The 13,081-nt window shown below is 51.9% G+C and overlaps 3 protein-coding genes across 3 annotated transcripts; all 3 read left to right on the top strand.

The window, feature by feature from the left end:
• The first annotated feature begins 1,329 nt into the window (after positions 1–1,329).
• On the top strand, positions 1,330–4,106 carry LOC131917051 (E3 ubiquitin-protein ligase RBBP6-like). The gene is given in 3 exon segments (XM_059270692.1): positions 1,330–3,786; positions 3,788–3,997; positions 3,999–4,106. Coding segments are annotated over 3 exon segments (2,775 nt in total).
• A 1,223-nt stretch (positions 4,107–5,329) lies between these two features.
• LOC131917050 (E3 ubiquitin-protein ligase RBBP6-like) lies at positions 5,330–8,115 on the top strand. The gene is given in 3 exon segments (XM_059270690.1): positions 5,330–7,795; positions 7,797–8,006; positions 8,008–8,115. Coding segments are annotated over 3 exon segments (2,784 nt in total).
• Positions 8,116–9,338: 1,223 nt separating this feature from the next.
• LOC131917049 (E3 ubiquitin-protein ligase RBBP6-like) lies at positions 9,339–12,133 on the top strand. Its single transcript, XM_059270689.1, is given in 3 exon segments — positions 9,339–11,813; positions 11,815–12,024; positions 12,026–12,133. Coding segments are annotated over 3 exon segments (2,793 nt in total).
• Positions 12,134–13,081: the final 948 nt, after the last annotated feature.

Here is a 13,081-nt window from a genome sequence, read left to right as displayed (position 1 = left end):
GAGAGAGTCACCATCGCAGAGAGAACACCAAACGGAAAAGGGACCTGTCTGCTACAGCCAAGAAAGAAAATGTTTTCAAACCTTCTAAAGGACCCCGAGAGTAGGTGGATGGGGAGTGTGAAAACTCTCCTAGGTCTGAACCTCCCCTTCAAAAAGCCAAAGAGCAGGCTGCAAAGACTGACTCTATGAAACTCTGATCTTGGAGCTGTATTGGGAGTGATGGCAGGATATCCTTGAGACCAGTTTCTTGGACTGGGTGTCTTGAGGGCAGCACCTAGCCTTGCTTCTGATACTGTCTATTTTAACAAAAACATTGTTAAAAGAGGGCAACGGAACGTGATCCTATCAGCTTGAGAGATGGAAAAATAAAAATAAAAAGCTCCTAAACATCTCATGACCCCTGTGTACTGTTTTGTTTGCTTGTGTTTTCATTCTTGCTTATTTCCACTCCTTTTGGATATTCGATACACACGGCAAGTTCTGCAGTCCACTTTCTATCCTATGGGGCTGCTTCTTCCATTTCACTTTTTGCAAAGCATTGCCACAGTGGTATTGTGCCTGGTTAGTCACATCTGCCTTTAGTTCTACTTTTTGCGTATCCTAGCAGTAGAGCTAGATATGGTAAATTCTTTAGTGTGTGTGTGTGTGTGTGTGTGTGTGTGTGTGTGTGTGTGTGTGTGTGTGTTGTGTAGCCTGGTCTCTAACTCCTCTGTAGCTGGGGGTGAGTGTGGTGATATTTTGTTTGTGCCCCAATCAAAAAAGCTTGCCTGAAGATCAGAGGGCAGATCCGGTCACTAGTTCAGCACAGAGGCCAGGGAGTGTTGGCACCTAACTCTAATCCCAGCACTTGGGAGGAGGAAGCAGGAAGATCAGGGTGGGGTCAGGCCACACCCTTAATCCCAGCCCTGGGGAGGTGGAGACAGGGATATAAGGCAGATGGAGACAGGATCTCAGCTCATTCAGTCTGAGGATTCCTAGAGACGGGATCTCCCCCTTTGAGCTGAGGTGTTGAAAAGGTGGGTGAGAGTTGGCTGTGGGTTGCCTCTTGGTCTCTCTGAACTTTGGGCATTTAGCGTCTGTGATATCTGGCTCTGGGTTTTTCCTGTTCAAACCATTTAGAACTGGTGCTACAGCAGGTGCCCAGTGTGGGGCAAGAAGCCAGGACCCCAAGATAAGAGTCTCTCTCTGTACCCCACGAGGGAGCTGGCTCTCTTCTGAGGCAGCATCTCTGAAGACAGGAGTTCAATCAAGGTCCCGGGGTGGACTTGAGACCCAGCTGCAAACGCCAGGGTTCAGAGCGGCGCCCAGCCCACAGAATCCTCTGCCACCATGCCCTGTGTGCACTATAAATTTTCCTCTAAACTCAACTATGACATGATCGTCTTCGATGGGCTCCATATCTCCCTCTGCGACTTAAAGAAGCAGATTATGGGCAGAGAAAAACTGAAAGCTGCCAATAGCGATCTGCGGATCTTCAACGCAGAGACTGAAGAAGAGTATACTGATGGCAGTGCGCCAGTTCCTAACTACTCATCTGTGATTGTCAGAAGAGTTCCCAGTGGAGGCGTGAAGTCGGCAAGGAAGACACACGCTCCAAGTGGAACTGAACCAGCGATGGGAACCACACAGGCTGCATGTGATGACTCTTCTGGGTCTATTTCTCTGGCCCAGCTGACAGAGACTGCCAATCTGGCTGAAGCCAATGCTTCGGAGGAAGAGAAAATCAAAGCGATGATGTTGCAATGTGGCCGTGAATACGACCCAATCGGTTCCCTGAAGAAACCTCTGGGTCCACCACCTCCGTCTTATACCTGTTTTCGTTGTGGTGTCCCTGGTCATCATATTAAGAGTTGCCCCACAAACGGGGATAAGAACTTTGAATCTGGCGGGAGAATGAGAAGGAGCACTGGAATTCCTACCAGTTTTCTGACTGAGGTGAAAGATGCTCACACGAAGGGTGCAATGCTCACGAGCACTGGAAAATACGCAATACCAACCCTAGATGCAGAGGCCTATGGGATCGGGAAGAAAGAGAAGCCAGCCTTCTTACCAGATGAACGGCCGCCGCCGTCGTCTTCATCTTCACCAGAAGAAGAAAATGCTATTCCGGAGGAGCTCCTGTGCCTCATCTGCAAGGACATCATGGTGGATGCTGCTATCATTCCCTGCTGTGGACACAGTTACTGTGATGAATGCATTAGGACAGCACTCCTGGAATCAGATGAACATACGTGTCCAACATGTCATCAGAACCATGTTTCTCCGGATGCTTTAACTGCCAACAAGTGTTTAAGACAGGCTGTTACTAACTTCGAAAATGGAACTGGCTATACCAAAGGAGCTGGCAAACACTTCCCTCCACCCCCACCCCCAATACCACCACGGAGACCGCTGATTCAGAGGAGCCGGCAGCCTCTGGTGGGACCTGGGGTCCGGAGACAGCAGGATCCTCTGCGGATCCCAGTGACGTCTTCCTCAGCACTCCCAGCTCCCTCTGTGTCTTCCTTAACTTCAAGTCCGTCCCCCTTGGCTCCCTCTGTGCCTGGAACCGCACCCTCTGTCCCAGCTCCGCTACCTGATTTGACTGCGACAGTGTCTGGACCAGTCCATTCGGAAAAGTCAGATGGCCCTTTTCGGGATTCGGGTGATAAATTATCGCCAGCCGCAGCGGTGGAACCAGAACATTCCAAGGGAGCCTCCTCAGTTGCAACTGCTGCTCTTACTGAGGAAAAGGGTCACAAAGAGGTGCCTGTCCTTGCCACTCCGTCTCGCTTGGCACAGTCATCATTGCAGGACCAGTGGATCCCCACAACTGGTCCGGTCAGCAAAAATGCTGCTGCTCCTGCAGCTGGTGGACCACCAGGTTGGGGACATTTCAGCGAGCTTGGCTGTCTGGTTCCTCCACCACGGCAAGTCAGAAGAGGGGAAGGAAGTTGTTCCAGGAGCACAGAGCGCAGGCGGCCACAGCACAGCCCAAGACCCCAGAGGGCTCAAGGCCCATCCCTGGCAGCCACTCCAGTCTCTGGGCCCCTTCCTCCAGGTGTACCTCCCCCACACTTCTCTCCTGGCTTCCCTCCTGAGCAGCCCCAGCCTTCAGGACATAGTGTCCCTTGCCCAGGGATTCCACCAGCTCCTGCCACTATATGGAAACCTTTGGTATGGTCGCCACGAGTGCAGACTGCTCACCCAAACCCCATGCCTACAACAGCAACACGGCTTTTGTCCAGGGAAGAATTCTATAGAGAGCAACGACGACTGAGGGAAGAGGAGAAGAAAAAGTCCAGGCTAGATGAGTTTACCAATGGCTTTCTTGAGGCGTTGTCGGGGTACGAAAAGATTCAGAGCAAGCGAGGGCACTCCTTTTCCAGGTCTAAATCTCCCTGTGCTGGTTCATCGGATTCAAGAAGTCCCTTTGCTTCTTCCTCCGAGTCAAGATCTGGCTCCACACGGCCAAGCTCTTCCTCTGGATCCTCCAGCCGCCCACACTCTGGCTTCTCTTCGCCATCACCTCGCTACCCCAGGAGAGGCAGAGGCGAGAGCCGTCCTCACGCTTCAGGGTCCAGGTCTCGACGATGTCATGGACCTAGGTCAAGGTCCCCTCCATACAGACGTTATCGTTCACGCTCAAGATCTCCTCAGAGAAGGTCCACTCCCTGTGACATCAAAACCTATTAAGGGCAGAGCGGTGGCGGCGGCGGCGGCGGCGGCGGCGGCTTCGTCATCATCGTCGTGGACCTTAGAGACCTCTTTGAGAAAGAACGCTCCTGGGAATGGGAGGGGAAATGCCTACCGACAGTGGTACAACAAGGACTACCGAGGGGATGCTGTGGGGGCACAGGCTAGACCCTCAGCTACCAGAGAAGACTTGTCTCCATAGAGACTTTCACCTCTTAATATCAGCAATTCACCCTTTACAAGGGAGCCCAGAGCACACTGAGCTCCTGGACAAAGTCACAGACACAGAAATCGAGGCGGCAACTATCCAGGAAAGCTTTCCATGCAGAGAGAGTCACCATCGCAGAGAGAACACCAAACGGAAAAGGGACCTGTCTGCTACAGCCAAGAAAGAAAATGTTTTCAAACCTTCTAAAGGACCCCGAGAGTAGGTGGATGGGGAGTGTGAAAACTCTCCTAGGTCTGAACCTCCCCTTCAAAAAGCCAAAGAGCAGGCTGCAAAGACTGACTCTATGAAACTCTGATCTTGGAGCTGTATTGGGAGTGATGGCAGGATATCCTTGAGACCAGTTTCTTGGACTGGGTGTCTTGAGGGCAGCACCTAGCCTTGCTTCTGATACTGTCTATTTTAACAAAAACATTGTTAAAAGAGGGCAACGGAACGTGATCCTATCAGCTTGAGAGATGGAAAAATAAAAATAAAAAGCTCCTAAACATCTCATGACCCCTGTGTACTGTTTTGTTTGCTTGTGTTTTCATTCTTGCTTATTTCCACTCCTTTTGGATATTCGATACACACGGCAAGTTCTGCAGTCCACTTTCTATCCTATGGGGCTGCTTCTTCCATTTCACTTTTTGCAAAGCATTGCCACAGTGGTATTGTGCCTGGTTAGTCACATCTGCCTTTAGTTCTACTTTTTGCGTATCCTAGCAGTAGAGCTAGATATGGTAAATTCTTTAGTGTGTGTGTGTGTGTGTGTGTGTGTGTGTGTGTGTGTGTGTGTGTGTGTTGTGTAGCCTGGTCTCTAACTCCTCTGTAGCTGGGGGTGAGTGTGGTGATATTTTGTTTGTGCCCCAATCAAAAAAGCTTGCCTGAAGATCAGAGGGCAGATCCGGTCACTAGTTCAGCACAGAGGCCAGGGAGTGTTGGCACCTAACTCTAATCCCAGCACTTGGGAGGAGGAAGCAGGAAGATCAGGGTGGGGTCAGGCCACACCCTTAATCCCAGCCCTGGGGAGGTGGAGACAGGGATATAAGGCAGATGGAGACAGGATCTCAGCTCATTCAGTCTGAGGATTCCTAGAGACGGGATCTCCCCCTTTGAGCTGAGGTGTTGAAAAGGTGGGTGAGAGTTGGCTGTGGGTTGCCTCTTGGTCTCTCTGAACTTTGGGCATTTAGCGTCTGTGATATCTGGCTCTGGGTTTTTCCTGTTCAAACCATTTAGAACTGGTGCTACAGCAGGTGCCCAGTGTGGGGCAAGAAGCCAGGACCCCAAGATAAGAGTCTCTCTCTGTACCCCACGAGGGAGCTGGCTCTCTTCTGAGGCAGCATCTCTGAAGACAGGAGTTCAATCAAGGTCCCGGGGTGGACTTGAGACCCAGCTGCAAACGCCAGGGTTCAGAGCGGCGCCCAGCCCACAGAATCCTCTGCCACCATGCCCTGTGTGCACTATAAATTTTCCTCTAAACTCAACTATGACATGATCGTCTTCGATGGGCTCCATATCTCCCTCTGCGACTTAAAGAAGCAGATTATGGGCAGAGAAAAACTGAAAGCTGCCAATAGCGATCTGCGGATCTTCAACGCAGAGACTGAAGAAGAGTATACTGATGGCAGTGCGCCAGTTCCTAACTACTCATCTGTGATTGTCAGAAGAGTTCCCAGTGGAGGCGTGAAGTCGGCAAGGAAGACACACGCTCCAAGTGGAACTGAACCAGCGATGGGAACCACACAGGCTGCATGTGATGACTCTTCTGGGTCTATTTCTCTGGCCCAGCTGACAGAGACTGCCAATCTGGCTGAAGCCAATGCTTCGGAGGAAGAGAAAATCAAAGCGATGATGTTGCAATGTGGCCGTGAATACGACCCAATCGGTTCCCTGAAGAAACCTCTGGGTCCACCACCTCCGTCTTATACCTGTTTTCGTTGTGGTGTCCCTGGTCATCATATTAAGAGTTGCCCCACAAACGGGGATAAGAACTTTGAATCTGGCGGGAGAATGAGAAGGAGCACTGGAATTCCTACCAGTTTTCTGACTGAGGTGAAAGATGCTCACACGAAGGGTGCAATGCTCACGAGCACTGGAAAATACGCAATACCAACCCTAGATGCAGAGGCCTATGGGATCGGGAAGAAAGAGAAGCCAGCCTTCTTACCAGATGAACGGCCGCCGCCGTCGTCTTCATCTTCACCAGAAGAAGAAAATGCTATTCCGGAGGAGCTCCTGTGCCTCATCTGCAAGGACATCATGGTGGATGCTGCTATCATTCCCTGCTGTGGACACAGTTACTGTGATGAATGCATTAGGACAGCACTCCTGGAATCAGATGAACATACGTGTCCAACATGTCATCAGAACCATGTTTCTCCGGATGCTTTAACTGCCAACAAGTGTTTAAGACAGGCTGTTACTAACTTCGAAAATGGAACTGGCTATACCAAAGGAGCTGGCAAACACTTCCCTCCACCCCCACCCCCAATACCACCACGGAGACCGCTGATTCAGAGGAGCCGGCAGCCTCTGGTGGGACCTGGGGTCCGGAGACAGCAGGATCCTCTGCGGATCCCAGTGACGTCTTCCTCAGCACTCCCAGCTCCCTCTGTGTCTTCCTTAACTTCAAGTCCGTCCCCCTTGGCTCCCTCTGTGCCCGGAACCGCACCCTCTGTCCCAGCTCCGCTACCTGGTTTGACTGCGACAGTGTCTGGACCAGTCCATTCGGAAAAGTCAGATGGCCCTTTTCGGGATTCGGGTGATAAATTATCGCCAGCCGCAGCGGTGGAACCAGAACATTCCAAGGGAGCCTCCTCAGTTGCAACTGCTGCTCTTACTGAGGAAAAGGGTCACAAAGAGGTGCCTGTCCTTGCCACTCCGTCTCGCTTGGCACAGTCATCATTGCAGGACCAGTGGATCCCCACAACTGGTCCGGTCAGCAAAAATGCTGCTGCTCCTGCAGCTGGTGGACCACCAGGTTGGGGACATTTCAGCGAGCTTGGCTGTCTGGTTCCTCCACCACGGCAAGTCAGAAGAGGGGAAGGAAGTTGTTCCAGGAGCACAGAGCGCAGGCGGCCACAGCACAGCCCAAGACCCCAGAGGGCTCAAGGCCCATCCCTGGCAGCCACTCCAGTCTCTGGGCCCCTTCCTCCAGGTGTACCTCCCCCACACTTCTCTCCTGGCTTCCCTCCTGAGCAGCCCCAGCCTTCAGGACATAGTGTCCCTTGCCCAGGGATTCCACCAGCTCCTGCCACTATATGGAAACCTTTGGTATGGTCGCCACGAGTGCAGACTGCTCACCCAAACCCCATGCCTACAACAGCAACACGGCTTTTGTCCAGGGAAGAATTCTATAGAGAGCAACGACGACTGAGGGAAGAGGAGAAGAAAAAGTCCAGGCTAGATGAGTTTACCAATGGCTTTCTTGAGGCGTTGTCGGGGTACGAAAAGATTCAGAGCAAGCGAGGGCACTCCTTTTCCAGGTCTAAATCTCCCTGTGCTGGTTCATCGGATTCAAGAAGTCCCTTTGCTTCTTCCTCCGAGTCAAGATCTGGCTCCACACGGCCAAGCTCTTCCTCTGGATCCTCCAGCCGCCCACACTCTGGCTTCTCTTCGCCATCACCTCGCTACCCCAGGAGAGGCAGAGGCGAGAGCCGTCCTCACGCTTCAGGGTCCAGGTCTCGACGATGTCATGGACCTAGGTCAAGGTCCCCTCCATACAGACGTTATCGTTCACGCTCAAGATCTCCTCAGAGAAGGTCCACTCCCTGTGACATCAAAACCTATTAAGGGCAGAGCGGTGGCGGCGGCGGCGGCGGCGGCGGCGGCGGCGGCGGCTTCGTCATCATCGTCGTGGACCTTAGAGACCTCTTTGAGAAAGAACGCTCCTGGGAATGGGAGGGGAAATGCCTACCGACAGTGGTACAACAAGGACTACCGAGGGGATGCTGTGGGGGCACAGGCTAGACCCTCAGCTACCAGAGAAGACTTGTCTCCATAGAGACTTTCACCTCTTAATATCAGCAATTCACCCTTTACAAGGGAGCCCAGAGCACACTGAGCTCCTGGACAAAGTCACAGACACAGAAATCGAGGCGGCAACTATCCAGGAAAGCTTTCCATGCAGAGAGAGTCACCATCGCAGAGAGAACACCAAACGGAAAAGGGACCTGTCTGCTACAGCCAAGAAAGAAAATGTTTTCAAACCTTCTAAAGGACCCCGAGAGTAGGTGGATGGGGAGTGTGAAAACTCTCCTAGGTCTGAACCTCCCCTTCAAAAAGCCAAAGAGCAGGCTGCAAAGACTGACTCTATGAAACTCTGATCTTGGAGCTGTATTGGGAGTGATGGCAGGATATCCTTGAGACCAGTTTCTTGGACTGGGTGTCTTGAGGGCAGCACCTAGCCTTGCTTCTGATACTGTCTATTTTAACAAAAACATTGTTAAAAGAGGGCAACGGAACGTGATCCTATCAGCTTGAGAGATGGAAAAATAAAAATAAAAAGCTCCTAAACATCTCATGACCCCTGTGTACTGTTTTGTTTGCTTGTGTTTTCATTCTTGCTTATTTCCACTCCTTTTGGATATTCGATACACACGGCAAGTTCTGCAGTCCACTTTCTATCCTATGGGGCTGCTTCTTCCATTTCACTTTTTGCAAAGCATTGCCACAGTGGTATTGTGCCTGGTTAGTCACATCTGCCTTTAGTTCTACTTTTTGCGTATCCTAGCAGTAGAGCTAGATATGGTAAATTCTTTAGTGTGTGTGTGTGTGTGTGTGTGTGTGTGTGTGTGTGTGTGTGTGTGTGTTGTGTAGCCTGGTCTCTAACTCCTCTGTAGCTGGGGGTGAGTGTGGTGATATTTTGTTTGTGCCCCAATCAAAAAAGCTTGCCTGAAGATCAGAGGGCAGATCCGGTCACTAGTTCAGCACAGAGGCCAGGGAGTGTTGGCACCTAACTCTAATCCCAGCACTTGGGAGGAGGAAGCAGGAAGATCAGGGTGGGGTCAGGCCACACCCTTAATCCCAGCCCTGGGGAGGTGGAGACAGGGATATAAGGCAGATGGAGACAGGATCTCAGCTCATTCAGTCTGAGGATTCCTAGAGACGGGATCTCCCCCTTTGAGCTGAGGTGTTGAAAAGGTGGGTGAGAGTTGGCTGTGGGTTGCCTCTTGGTCTCTCTGAACTTTGGGCATTTAGCGTCTGTGATATCTGGCTCTGGGTTTTTCCTGTTCAAACCATTTAGAACTGGTGCTACAGCAGGTGCCCAGTGTGGGGCAAGAAGCCAGGACCCCAAGATAAGAGTCTCTCTCTGTACCCCACGAGGGAGCTGGCTCTCTTCTGAGGCAGCATCTCTGAAGACAGGAGTTCAATCAAGGTCCCGGGGTGGACTTGAGACCCAGCTGCAAACGCCAGGGTTCAGAGCGGCGCCCAGCCCACAGAATCCTCTGCCACCATGCCCTGTGTGCACTATAAATTTTCCTCTAAACTCAACTATGACATGATCGTCTTCGATGGGCTCCATATCTCCCTCTGCGACTTAAAGAAGCAGATTATGGGCAGAGAAAAACTGAAAGCTGCCAATAGCGATCTGCGGATCTTCAACGCAGAGACTGAAGAAGAGTATACTGATGGCAGTGCGCCAGTTCCTAACTACTCATCTGTGATTGTCAGAAGAGTTCCCAGTGGAGGCGTGAAGTCGGCAAGGAAGACACACGCTCCAAGTGGAACTGAACCAGCGATGGGAACCACACAGGCTGCATGTGATGACTCTTCTGGGTCTATTTCTCTGGCCCAGCTGACAGAGACTGCCAATCTGGCTGAAGCCAATGCTTCGGAGGAAGAGAAAATCAAAGCGATGATGTTGCAATGTGGCCGTGAATACGACCCAATCGGTTCCCTGAAGAAACCTCTGGGTCCACCACCTCCGTCTTATACCTGTTTTCGTTGTGGTGTCCCTGGTCATCATATTAAGAGTTGCCCCACAAACGGGGATAAGAACTTTGAATCTGGCGGGAGAATGAGAAGGAGCACTGGAATTCCTACCAGTTTTCTGACTGAGGTGAAAGATGCTCACACGAAGGGTGCAATGCTCACGAGCACTGGAAAATACGCAATACCAACCCTAGATGCAGAGGCCTATGGGATCGGGAAGAAAGAGAAGCCAGCCTTCTTACCAGATGAACGGCCGCCGCCGTCGTCTTCATCTTCACCAGAAGAAGAAAATGCTATTCCGGAGGAGCTCCTGTGCCTCATCTGCAAGGACATCATGGTGGATGCTGCTATCATTCCCTGCTGTGGACACAGTTACTGTGATGAATGCATTAGGACAGCACTCCTGGAATCAGATGAACATACGTGTCCAACATGTCATCAGAACCATGTTTCTCCGGATGCTTTAACTGCCAACAAGTGTTTAAGACAGGCTGTTACTAACTTCGAAAATGGAACTGGCTATACCAAAGGAGCTGGCAAACACTTCCCTCCACCCCCACCCCCAATACCACCACGGAGACCGCTGATTCAGAGGAGCCGGCAGCCTCTGGTGGGACCTGGGGTCCGGAGACAGCAGGATCCTCTGCGGATCCCAGTGACGTCTTCCTCAGCACTCCCAGCTCCCTCTGTGTCTTCCTTAACTTCAAGTCCGTCCCCCTTGGCTCCCTCTGTGCCCGGAACCGCACCCTCTGTCCCAGCTCCGCTACCTGGTTTGACTGCGACAGTGTCTGGACCAGTCCATTCGGAAAAGTCAGATGGCCCTTTTCGGGATTCGGGTGATAAATTATCGCCAGCCGCAGCGGTGGAACCAGAACATTCCAAGGGAGCCTCCTCAGTTGCAACTGCTGCTCTTACTGAGGAAAAGGGTCACAAAGAGGTGCCTGTCCTTGCCACTCCGTCTCGCTTGGCACAGTCATCATTGCAGGACCAGTGGATCCCCACAACTGGTCCGGTCAGCAAAAATGCTGCTGCTCCTGCAGCTGGTGGACCACCAGGTTGGGGACATTTCAGCGAGCTTGGCTGTCTGGTTCCTCCACCACGGCAAGTCAGAAGAGGGGAAGGAAGTTGTTCCAGGAGCACAGAGCGCAGGCGGCCACAGCACAGCCCAAGACCCCAGAGGGCTCAAGGCCCATCCCTGGCAGCCACTCCAGTCTCTGGGCCCCTTCCTCCAGGTGTACCTCCCCCACACTTCTCTCCTGGCTTCCCTCCTGAGCAGCCCCAGCCTTCAGGACATAGTGTCCCTTGCCCAGGGATTCCACCAGCTCCTGCCACTATATGGAAACCTTTGGTATGGTCGCCACGAGTGCAGACTGCTCACCCAAACCCCATGCCTACAACAGCAACACGGCTTTTGTCCAGGGAAGAATTCTATAGAGAGCAACGACGACTGAGGGAAGAGGAGAAGAAAAAGTCCAGGCTAGATGAGTTTACCAATGGCTTTCTTGAGGCGTTGTCGGGGTACGAAAAGATTCAGAGCAAGCGAGGGCACTCCTTTTCCAGGTCTAAATCTCCCTGTGCTGGTTCATCGGATTCAAGAAGTCCCTTTGCTTCTTCCTCCGAGTCAAGATCTGGCTCCACACGGCCAAGCTCTTCCTCTGGATCCTCCAGCCGCCCACACTCTGGCTTCTCTTCGCCATCACCTCGCTACCCCAGGAGAGGCAGAGGCGAGAGCCGTCCTCACGCTTCAGGGTCCAGGTCTCGACGATGTCATGGACCTAGGTCAAGGTCCCCTCCATACAGACGTTATCGTTCACGCTCAAGATCTCCTCAGAGAAGGTCCACTCCCTGTGACATCAAAACCTATTAAGGGCAGAGCGGTGGCGGCGGCGGCGGCGGCGGCGGCGGCGGCGGCGGCGGCGGCGGCTTCGTCATCATCGTCGTGGACCTTAGAGACCTCTTTGAGAAAGAACGCTCCTGGGAATGGGAGGGGAAATGCCTACCGACAGTGGTACAACAAGGACTACCGAGGGGATGCTGTGGGGGCACAGGCTAGACCCTCAGCTACCAGAGAAGACTTGTCTCCATAGAGACTTTCACCTCTTAATATCAGCAATTCACCCTTTACAAGGGAGCCCAGAGCACACTGAGCTCCTGGACAAAGTCACAGACACAGAAATCGAGGCGGCAACTATCCAGGAAAGCTTTCCATGCAGAGAGAGTCACCATCGCAGAGAGAACACCAAACGGAAAAGGGACCTGTCTGCTACAGCCAAGAAAGAAAATGTTTTCAAACCTTCTAAAGGACCCCGAGAGTAGGTGGATGGGGAGTGTGAAAACTCTCCTAGGTCTGAACCTCCCCTTCAAAAAGCCAAAGAGCAGGCTGCAAAGACTGACTCTATGAAACTCTGATCTTGGAGCTGTATTGGGAGTGATGGCAGGATATCCTTGAGACCAGTTTCTTGGACTGGGTGTCTTGAGGGCAGCACCTAGCCTTGCTTCTGATACTGTCTATTTTAACAAAAACATTGTTAAAAGAGGGCAACGGAACGTGATCCTATCAGCTTGAGAGATGGAAAAATAAAAATAAAAAGCTCCTAAACATCTCATGACCCCTGTGTACTGTTTTGTTTGCTTGTGTTTTCATTCTTGCTTATTTCCACTCCTTTTGGATATTCGATACACACGGCAAGTTCTGCAGTCCACTTTCTATCCTATGGGGCTGCTTCTTCCATTTCACTTTTTGCAAAGCATTGCCACAGTGGTATTGTGCCTGGTTAGTCACATCTGCCTTTAGTTCTACTTTTTGCGTATCCTAGCAGTAGAGCTAGATATGGTAAATTCTTTAGTGTGTGTGTGTGTGTGTGTGTGTGTGTGTGTGTGTGTGTGTGTGTGTGTGTTGTGTAGCCTGGTCTCTAACTCCTCTGTAGCTGGGGGTGAGTGTGGTGATATTTTGTTTGTGCCCCAATCAAAAAAGCTTGCCTGAAGATCAGAGGGCAGATCCGGTCACTAGTTCAGCACAGAGGCCAGGGAGTGTTGGCACCTAACTCTAATCCCAGCACTTGGGAGGAGGAAGCAGGAAGATCAGGGTGGGGTCAGGCCACACCCTTAATCCCAGCCCTGGGGAGGTGGAGACAGGGATATAAGGCAGATGGAGACAGGATCTCAGCTCATTCAGTCTGAGGATTCCTAGAGACGGGATCTCCCCCTTTGAGCTGAGGTGTTGAAAAGGTGGGTGAGAGTTGGCTGTGGGTTGCCTCTTGGTCT

This window comes from Peromyscus eremicus, chromosome 8a, assembly GCF_949786415.1.
Source record: "Peromyscus eremicus chromosome 8a, PerEre_H2_v1, whole genome shotgun sequence".
Classification (NCBI taxonomy): Eukaryota; Metazoa; Chordata; class Mammalia; order Rodentia; family Cricetidae; genus Peromyscus; species Peromyscus eremicus.
The sequence above is the reverse complement of the archived record's forward strand: the minus strand, read 5'-3'. Positions and strand labels throughout refer to the sequence as shown.